We start from the raw sequence: 10,566 nt of genomic DNA on the forward strand, positions 1-10,566 counted from the left end.
ATTCGCTCTTTAATGATCTTCCATGTTTGAAATCACATTCAATGATGTAAACCAATTTCAAATATGTATTTCCTTATGAAGATCACCATGGATTTATCCTATCTTTTCCTGTTTTATTATTATTATTATTATTATTATTATTATTATTATTATTATTATTATTATTATTTTTTAACCCTACTATAATTTTTCCTTTATTTAATACTTCCCATCTTTACAAATGGCTACAATTCTTTTACAACGAGGATTTAAATATATAGAGAGAAATGTATTTTAAATTTCCAACATATTTTTTAATAGGTTAACACATGCACCTGCTATACTATTCATATATCTACATCTTTCATCTCCTACATCTTTCATCTCCAACTAGACTTAAACCTTCAATATTTGGTTGAATGACACCTTTCTATATCAACTTTTGATACCATTAGACTATAAGCTTTTGGTAAATTGACAACATATCTTAATTCTATATTTTGACACACTAAGTTACATAATTAAACACTATTTTAATCCCTTAATGGTATTTCATTCTTCTGAGTTTATAAACATTTAAACTTAACATTTGCAAAATGAATTTTGCTATTTTATGAACTACTCCTCCTACTACTATTAAAAAAAACCCTCTAACAAAATTTGCTAAGTGACACGTCATCTTGCAAAATGGTAAAGACAATTCTACTAATAATAATAACGTTGTAATTTGTAAAGAACTTTTACAAGATAAATGGTTAGTTTTGTGACATCTATTGGTATCATCATGGGAGCGTTGAGGGGAACAAAGTGGATAACTGCACATGACCTAATTTTTTATTATATATTTTTATTTAAAAATAAAATTTTATAATAACGATAATGACCTTTTTTTTTTCTAACTCGTCGTGGGCCTTTAAAAATAATTAATTTCTCAAGACCGGATATCATTTGTTGAAAGGATAATTACTATTTAATCATTTTAGACAACGGCCATAGAACAGTCCCCTCATCGCTTCATTGTTTTTTTGGACAACTTAATCAATTATTCAAATATCATTATCCATAAACTGTGCCTTAATATTGGCTTTCGATCCTAGCCAATATTGGATAAAAAATAATTGTTGTCCAAATCATTAGTTATAAGCAGTATTCGGTATTTCTATTTATCCAAGATATGGACAAAAGCTTAACATCAAAGAACTTGAATTGGTCAACAAAGTAAATAGGTGTGTGTGCCCAAGCAAAAGCCAATGTCTTAAACAAAGTTAAAGATGGTTCTTTTTCATCAAGTTTTACAAATTACATAAACAGTCCTTTTGGTACGTATGGTTCTTTTACACCAAATGTTGTGAAGCTAACCATTAGAAACCAACATGTCATGCATAATAATACAATAATATCAAGATCTATGAATATAGTTTTTAAAACAATTAGTTTTACAACAGAACACAAGCAACAGAACTAGGGAAACAAAACCAAATTTCAAAACAAAAGTCATATAAACAAGATAATAATTATAAAATATTTTTACATTGTTGATCAAACAAGAACTCCTAATCAAACAAGTGATTATTTATAGTCTATAATAATAAAATTAACAAACAATTAACATATAACAAAATAAAATATCATTTAACAGGTATACTTTTACAAACTACTACTTATTTGAAAAAAAAAATACAAATCTTTATTAGGTGAAAAAATTCTTCTTATTTCTACTTGACACACTAGAAAACTTGGAATGACAACTAATAACTTGTAATTTATTCTTTAGGTTGCTAAACTTTTAATTGTATCCTATAAGCAAACCAACTTTTTATTTTGGTTTTAAAATACCAATGGTTACAATTTTTATCGGTTAAAATGATTAAAAAAAAAAAAAAAAAAAAAAAAAACATTGGCATTACTCTTTCCACGTCTAACTAATAGCTTATTGTAGTCATTTTTTTCAAACCACAACGTGAACTACATAGATATTTACCGGTTAAACTAACGATAACACAACATAATATGGAGTTGCTAATAGTTATCGGTTGTGGTTTGAAAAAAAATGATTACAAAGAGACTTTTAGTTAGATGTGGGAAGGATAATAACGATGTTCATTGTCATTTTAATCGATAAAAATCGTAATTGTTGATATTTTAAAACTAAAATAAAAAGTTGGTTTTCTTATTCGATACAATTAAAAATTTAGTGACCTAAAAATATAAGTTTTGTGTGGTTTTTGTTTTAAGTCATTTCCCGTTTTTATACTACACAATTTTTATAAGATTTGTTATGACAAATTTTTATACTTTGTCTTTTTTTTTTTTTGTTTCAAGTAAATAAAACGTGGAGAAATATAAGTTGTTCTTATTGTTTTATATAAATTATAATTTTGAAATAAATATTAGAAAGAAGAAAACAAACCGGATCAAAGTTTATTGAAAATAGTTAAATACGTATCAAGTGAATGGGCTCTTACTTGTATTAAATGAATTGGGCCAGTTTTGCTTGGGTTATGTAGTTAACTTAAGACTTGAGCCTTGAGGAGTCAAGAGTTAAGAGTTGTATGTCGTAAGTCGTAACTCGTAAGTCGTAACACGTTTTTTAGTTAATTTTTTTATACGGTATTCGTGATTTTTGAGGGGATTAAAGGTGAGCTTTGAGTATGAATATTTGATTATTATAAACTTATGTCGCAAATAATTGATTTTTTAGTTTTAGTGATTATTTTTATGATTAGTTGCTGATCATATGAAATATCATATATCGATTCTCATAAATTGACTAGTTATATCCTTCTTTGTAACACTATGTCAAGTTGTCTAGTAATTAAAACTAATACTTTTTTTTCACTTTTTTTTAGACTACAAAAAGAAAAAAAATCATGTTTTTGTTAAAAAAGTGCATGCCTTGAAATACTAAATTGTGCATACCATGATTTTATTTATTTATTTTTAATAGTGCATACCCTGAAATCTTTTTGGTAAAACAGTGTATACCATTTAATCTTCTTTTTAAACAGTGCATTGCATGACGAATTTTTGGCTCATGCCCTAGAATCTTTTTGGTAAAATACCAGGGGTGTGCATATCAACATAGTGATATACCATAAAATCTTTATGTTAAAAGAGCACATAAACTGGAATCTTTTTAACAAAACGATATCACCGAATATTTAGACTACAAAAAAAAAAGTTATCGGGATAAAAGCATATTTGTAGTCATTTTAGACTAGAGAAGTTTGACTCAATCATAATACTTCTAAGTTCAAGAATTAGGTGATGTTTGGTTCGCAGAATGTTGCTGAAGAAATTTGAATTGGAATTCGAAAATGAATCTATCAGCAATTTGAATCTAATTCTAAATGCTGTTTGGTTGGCAGGAAATGGAATTGGAATTAATTCCAGAATCTATTTGGTTCGCAGGAAATGGAATTGGAATTCATGTAAAATGACACAATTACCCTTTTTGCTTAATTTTACCTTATTTTCTAACTTATATGTAAAAATACGTTATAAAAATTATAAAAACAATAAAATTTCTACGGTGGTGGCAGTGGTGGTGGGGGAAATGGCGGTGGTGGCGGTGATGGTGGCTGGGACGCTGGTGAATTCGAGAGAATTGGAATATTTTTCCCTCGAATTCCATTCCTTTCCTACGAACCAAACGCACCCTTAGAATACTCTAATTTCATATGTTTTGTTGTTATCATAAACCATCTCGTGAACTCTCTAAATAATACGATGACACAAGAATAATCAAGTTCATTACAATCTTGACACTTTCAAATTTTGCCGGCCTATTGATTAGTTAAACTAAAAAAGATTCATTTTGTGATATTTAAAAGTAAATTAATGTAATTATAATTACTCCCGTCTTCTTAGAGTAGTTGAAGACTATGACTTCCATTAGCTACCTCGACCATATACAGACACTCACTTAGGGACAAAAACCGATAGGTTTCTTTTTACCTGACTAATATTGGTTGAAACTCGTTTTCTTAACATACTATACACATTTTGAATGTTTAAGAAAATAATATAACACAAGTAAAATCTCTCATCCTAATATTACTCATATCTATGTTATTATTTATCTGTGGAAAGTACAATATTCTATATAATAACATTCTAGGACTAGATAATTACAAGAATAAATACAGTAATAAGATAAGATTTGAGTAATACTAATCTTAGTATGAATATATTTTAGGTATTCTGAAATTTCTTAACGGTTATTTAAATATAAAGAAAATTTTAATATTATCCACGAAAAGTATATTTTACAACATGTAAGAAACCATAGACAACAAAACCTTACGCATTTCCTGAAGAAGCATAGAAACACTTGGGTTATAATATGTCCATCAATTAGTAGTCTAATAGGAACTGATTGACATGTTTTGGAATTTTTTCTTTGTCACGTTTTAGTGTTATTATTATTTAATTTAATTTTGTAATAATGATTCATATATTTCAAAATCCATCAAGAGAGGGTATATCACAAACGTTGAATCAGTCAATAAAAACGATATAGAATAAAGATGAATAACAAGAATCCAAGACTGTGACAATTATGGATCATTTTCACACACTTTTCCTCAATGTTCTAAATTTTTAAACAATTTACTTCTGGATTTTCTCTCCTTTCTTACCTTGTGTAACCTTTTTCCTGGTGTGTGTGAGGATGACAAACCAATTTTTTGTTTGGCCATAGGTTGGTCCAAAGAACTTATTAAGAAGAATATATGAGTGATTCATACACAATATCCCTTTTCTTTGTCTAGTACTCTACCAATTGATATTTTCCAAAACTAATTCAAAATAAGTTTCTTGAATTTTTATCTTCAATTTTTGAATACACAAAAATTTTCTGCAAATATTGATTAATGAACCTATAAAATCTTTCCAAATGTATTTTACAATCTACGGATATGTTTGACAAAACTGGTTTAATAGATAAAAGTTGTAACCGTAAGTTTTCAACAAAAGTAGTTGTTAGCTTTTAAATTCATAAATTATCAAAAAACTAAAAACTAAAAGATTTCAAAAGTTATTAACAATAGCTTTCAAATTACAAGTTTTTTTGCTTAACATAAAAACTAAATGCTGTTAAGCAAATTTTTTCTTTAATTTGAGTTTTTTTTTTTCTTAAAGCTTTTAAAAAATCAAAAAATTTTAGATGTACTTTCCTAATTTATTAGGCATAGAGGCGGTTTTACATAGGTGTCAGGTGTGGCACCGGCAATACCTAATTCCTGCATACGTAATGGAAAACTTTTCGATTTTCGATATTTTTTTATCTGTTTTTTCTTTACCGGCAACACTTATTTCAGTCTCGACAACAAACACGTATTCCTGCATCCATCCCTGATTAGTCAATCAAATCTTACAGATTATGTACTTTTTCCATTTATATTCTTTGATTCATTTTCCTTTTGTGAAACCTTTTTGATTTTAACCTTTGTTTGTTGACGTATGTGCATGTTCCAAATGTCTTATCAATTAGTAATCAACTAACCATCAATGCATTTTGCACTCAATAATCAAGACCTTTAAGATGTTTCTTACCATGTCGTTATCAAAAGATAATTTAATTATTTGTTAAGCCATAAAACTATATTAAATTACAATACAACTTTTTAAATCAATGCCAATAGGCAATAACTCCTTTTTCCACTATTTATAAAGAATCCTTGTAGCCAATGAATAAGCCATTGGAGAAAAAAGTTTCATGGAATTCCTCAAAGCTCATAGCCTTCTCATTCTTGTGGTTTTAAGCCTCACCCTATCTAGTATCACAACTGTTACAAACTCTATGTCTTCTTCTCATAACCCAAACAAGGGAGCATACTGGCCTTCATGGGCCAAAAACTTTCCACCATCATCAATCGACACCAATCTTTTCACTCACGTCTATTATGCTTTTCTTTCTCCAAGTAACACCACATTCAAGTTCGAAATAGATGATCCAACTGCTTTGTTGCTCAAAAACTTCACCACCACCCTTCACACTAAAAACCCTAATCTCAAAACCTTGTTCTCCATTGGAGGTGCCTCAGAAGGCTCACAAATCTTTTCACGCATGGCTTCAAGTCATAAATCAAGAAAAACTTTCATCGCTTCCACCATAGAAGTCGCACGAAAGTTTGACTTTGATGGTGTTGACTTAGACTGGGAGTTCCCAAAAACACCAAAAGACATGAAGAACTTTCGTCACTTGCTGCATGAATGGCGTGTTGCAGTCAAGAAAGAAGCTAAAGCAAATGATACGCCTCAACTTCTTCTTTCTGCAGCTACATACTACTCCCCAGAAGTTAACTTAGATAATATACATCGTAAGTATCCAGTGGAGTCTATAAACGAAAATTTAGACTGGATAAATGCAATGTGTTATGATTATCGTGGTTCATGGGATCTCTCTGCAACCGGGTCTCCAGCCTTGTTATATGATTCGAATAGTAATGTAAGCACGAGTTACGGGTTACAAGCATGGATCGAAGCTAAGATTCAAAGAGAAAAGTTGGTGATGGGGTTGCCACTCTATGGTCGGACATGGCAACTAAAGGATCCGACTTTATATGGTATCGGAGCTCCGGCTGTGGATGTGGGACCCGGGGATGAAGGTCAAATGCCTTATGTCGAGGTGGAAAAGTTCAATGCTCAAAACAGTGCAAAAGTGGTGTTTGACTTGTCAACGGTGTCGACTTATTCTGTTGCAGGGACTTCTTGGATTGGTTATGATGATGTTAGATCAGTGGCATTAAAGGTTGCTTATGCTCGAACACAAAAACTGGGTGGATATTTCTTTTGGGCAGTTAATGGTGATCAAGATTGGAAAATCTCGACAGAAGGTATAAATTCAGTTTTTTTAATGTCGACTTAATTATTCTCCATATCTGAAATTGATTTATTTATGAATGGTGAAATGTTAATTGTGATGTTATTGTTTGGAGTTTACGCAGCTTCAAGAACATGGACTCTTTGAAGAACGATGGGAAGGGGTGTCAAATAGAGGAGTGGAATGTGGATCATTGTATTTGTCTGATTATATATTACTATATGTTGAAGTTAGTATTTTAATTATAATGACCAAAAAAAACCTGTTATACAAGAAGTACCATTAACAATCTGTATGTGTCTTTTGATAGTTTGAACTTTGAAGTCATTCATTTTCCTATAGTTGAAAACTATAGATATTACTAGCAATTTTGTTAAAAATAACTTACATATCATAATAGGACTTATATCTTGGATTTACATGTTTTGACCCTTTAAAACAAGTTCCCTAAATTTAATACAACAAAACAAAAAGAAAACTGAAATAATGAGTTGTTTTGAAGATCACGATTATATATTTATATTTTTAAAAACCAAAATTTCAAGGTCGATTTTGCTTTAATTTACAATACAATACAATACAATACCAAAAAAGAAAAAAAAAAAAAAAAAAAAAAAAAAAAAAAAAAACCAAACCATGTCTTTATATAACGTCATCTTACATCAGGGATAAAGTGTACATGTATTCTATGTTGTCAATATTACAATTATTTATTTTAACCAAAAGGCCTTTGGTCTAGCGGTAATGAATGATTCTTTCAAATGAATGGTCATGGGTTAAGTATCTTAAAAGACATAGGTGATATTTAGGAGTAGATTTATAGATAGTTTGTAGTTTAAAAAAAAAGTTACATTTTTAGAATTGGTTGAAAGGCCTTTGTCAATACACCAATACAAATCACAAACTCACAATACACTTGAAAGTGTATTTTTATATGAAATATGATATTATTTTTCAACAATGGTATTTAACTGTATAGTATAAAATTATGGCTACATATATTTAAATCGAGCCAATGTATTCTTTAGAGGGGAGGGAGTCATTCCTTCCCAACCCACTCTTACATCAATTTTTGTCTTTTATTTTTCATCTTTTCCAATCCACAACACATGGAAATCTTATCTTTTTCAACCCACTCAATTAAAAAAAATACAAAACAATTAAGGTACAAGTTTTAAAACACATGGTACAAGAGAAATTGAGAGAGAAAGCGAGAGAGAGAGAGAGAGAAAGAGAAAGTAGAGAGAAAGAGGATGAAGTGGGTTAGTGAAACCAATTAAACAATCCGCTGAAAAGGGAATGATAACGACAGTAACTCTATTGCGAATTAAGATTTTACCTTGATTGTTTTGTATTTTTTTTTTAATTGAATGGGTTGAAAAGATACGGTTTCGTGTGTTGTGGGTTGAAAAAGATGAAAAAAAAAATAAATAGAAAAACTGATGTGGCAGTGGGTTCTGTGGATTGGAAGGAAATCACTCCCTCCTCCCTTATACATGAACCAATGGCGGATGTAGTATATAAGAAATAGGGTGTATGGACCATTTGCAAATGGGCCCCACCTCCTAACTATGTAAAAAAAACTTACTTTTTCAAAATAGAAATGTTCAGATTTGCAAATCATATGAGTTTGCAAGTCATAAAATTCAATTCGAACAAAACCCGTGTAAATATTCATGTCGTTTTGATCAAGAAACCAGTGGAATTCCACGACTTCTTGAGTAATGGTGACTGCTGTAAGAAACCACTGTTGCTGGAAGGACCGTTGTTGTTAATTATATAGTAGACCTCTGTTGATTTTTGTTATAGATCCGCCACTTGGAACTGATGTGGGTTACAATAAAAGATGATAACATTTGATGTAATGAGAAAATAAAAAATAAAAAGATTATAACTTGTAACTAGAAATGTACAAGACTACAAATACTCAATAGTTTTTTAGTAACAGTGAGGCAATTTTTTTTTTTAATTGTTAAAGGTGATGGATATTCATTGATGGCGTCGCTACCTTATGTGAAACCACACTAGGTGTTTGTTTTTTCATTTTTTTTTCCAAATTATTTCTCTTCCTTCCTAAAAGGCTAAACACATAAAATAAAAGAGAAATCTTCTCTGAAAGGGTTACTTCCCTAAGACAATGAACCCTCATATAGTGTTTCCTAAGGTGCCTAGCATCCCGAAACTTTTCTCATCTCCTTCCCGCTCAACACAGTCCACCCTAACACTAGAACTAGATTATACAAACATATCCTGTTATAACTAAAATTAAGTTTACTAATTTGTTAATAGACTAACTATTTCATATATTTTTCTTTCTTGTTAAACTTATATAATTATATTAGAAACTTTGTCGTTACTATGTAATATATGAAATTGTACAATTTTTATTGAAGTAATATGGGCTTGCATATCCAGTTTTAAACAGGCCAAGGTTTTAACTGGGCTTGGGCCTAACCCACCCAAAGCCGATACCTAGCTACATAAATCTGTTTTATTTTCGTCTGAGCTCCAGAGCAAAAAGGGAGAAGAACGGCGCAGCTCTCATTCAACCAACGCCATGGTAATCTATGTTTTCGTGAACTTTGCTATGTTAGATCCATAGTCTATTTATGTTATCTTGTTGAAAGCATCTTAGCGATTGTGCTTGATTCTAATGATGCTGGATATCTGGATGAAATGTTCTTTCTAGGGTTTGATACATAATCTTATTGTCTGGTCTTCTATGGATTTGATCGGTTCTCAAAATGTGGAGGCTTTTCTTCAGTTTATATATGTTTATAATTTGTGGTTGGTTCTAAGGGATTTAAGTTATTAATCATAGGTGTATTTGACCTAGGGTTTTCGAATTGTTTATCGACTAGGATTTATTGATCATATGAGTATGTTGAAACTATGCCTTTATATTACAGATCATTGAAGTATAATTTCGATTTTGTAGATGTTAATGTATGCCATTTTCGTGGTTTATGATATTAGTTGTAATTGTTTTATAATGATGAGTTCAATACTTAGAAATATTATGTTTCTGTGTATGCTGCGACCTATTTCGCATAATCGTTGTTTCTCTACTTGTAAAAATAATAGCGACTCCTATGGATTACTTACTTTTGTATATTAAAAATATAAAACTTAGTGATTACAAATTTTAATCTTACTTTCTTAATCTTTTTACCTAATAATGAACAACATGTGTGTTTCCATTTTCCAAGATTCTTTTTTTACCTAATATTATCAAACTTGTTTTGATGATTTGATGATAATTAGCTCATGAATGTATATTATTTACAGCCGTCACACAAGTCATTCATGATCAAGAAAAAGCTTGCAAAGAAGATGAGGCAAAACAGGCCCATTCCTCATTGGATTCGCATGAGGACAGACAACACCATCAGGTCAAAAAGACCCTTCTGCCCTTTTAGTTTTATGCCAAAAGACATTATTGCCTCTCATAGCACATTATATGTTATGTGATGTGTAACAGAGTATAAAGTTAATGATTATTGTTGTTGACTTAATTTGTTAATATTTTTAGGTATAATGCTAAGCGTAGGCATTGGCGTAGAACCAAGCTTGGATTCTAATGTGTTTTGGCAGTTTGCTAAATCAAATTATGGAAGATTGTCATCAAAACAAGAGAAGTTGTTTTTGTTTCTAGTTGTGTTTTAGCTTAAATGAGTGATTTTGTTCTTATTGTTGCTCATTTCTAGTATTGAAATATGGATTATTATGGTTTTATATAAAAAAAAAGACTTGGGAAGTTA

General features: G+C 30.2%; 2 protein-coding genes across 3 annotated transcripts; both read left to right on the forward strand.

Annotated features, from left to right (window-relative positions):
- Positions 1 to 5,657: 5,657 nt before the first annotated feature.
- Positions 5,658 to 7,202, forward strand: LOC145071351 (class V chitinase CHIT5b-like). 2 transcript variants are annotated; one of them, XM_079018255.1, is made up of 2 exons: positions 5,658 to 6,818; positions 6,921 to 7,202. In XM_079018255.1, exons 1-2 carry the CDS (start codon positions 5,699 to 5,701, stop codon positions 6,950 to 6,952), a joined length of 1,152 nt encoding a protein of 383 aa, XP_078874381.1. In that variant the 5' UTR covers positions 5,658 to 5,698; the 3' UTR covers positions 6,953 to 7,202. The 2 variants fall into 2 exon arrangements, with proteins under 2 accessions (XP_078874381.1, XP_078874382.1); XM_079018256.1 differs by having other exon boundaries at positions 6,930 to 7,190.
- Positions 7,203 to 9,252: 2,050 nt separating this feature from the next.
- Positions 9,253 to 10,566, forward strand: LOC145069582 (large ribosomal subunit protein eL39z/eL39x). The gene is made up of 3 exons (XM_079016521.1): positions 9,253 to 9,365; positions 10,094 to 10,197; positions 10,338 to 10,566. The coding sequence occupies exons 1-3, from the start codon at positions 9,363 to 9,365 to the stop codon at positions 10,384 to 10,386; spliced, it is 156 nt and encodes a 51-aa protein (XP_078872647.1). The 5' UTR covers positions 9,253 to 9,362; the 3' UTR covers positions 10,387 to 10,566.

The sequence above is a fragment of the Lactuca serriola genome, chromosome 8 (genome assembly GCF_051521515.1).
Source record: "Lactuca serriola cultivar US96UC23 chromosome 8, Lser_US96UC23_V15, whole genome shotgun sequence".
Taxonomy (NCBI): domain Eukaryota; kingdom Viridiplantae; phylum Streptophyta; class Magnoliopsida; order Asterales; family Asteraceae; genus Lactuca; species Lactuca serriola.

What these genes read in the sequence shown, in the direction of transcription:
- LOC145071351 (XM_079018255.1), top strand. Translation starts at nt 5,699, where the DNA reads ATGGAATTCCTCAAAGCTCATAGCCTTCTCATTCTTGTGGTTTTAAGC. An exon ending in TTGGAAAATCTCGACAGAAG is followed by an intron (nt 6,819 to 6,920) that starts GTATAAATTCAG and finishes TATTGTTTGGAG; the next exon opens with TTTACGCAGCTTCAAGAACA.
- LOC145069582 (XM_079016521.1), top strand. An exon ending in AGGACAGACAACACCATCAG is followed by an intron (nt 10,198 to 10,337) that starts GTCAAAAAGACC and finishes TAATATTTTTAG; the next exon opens with GTATAATGCTAAGCGTAGGC.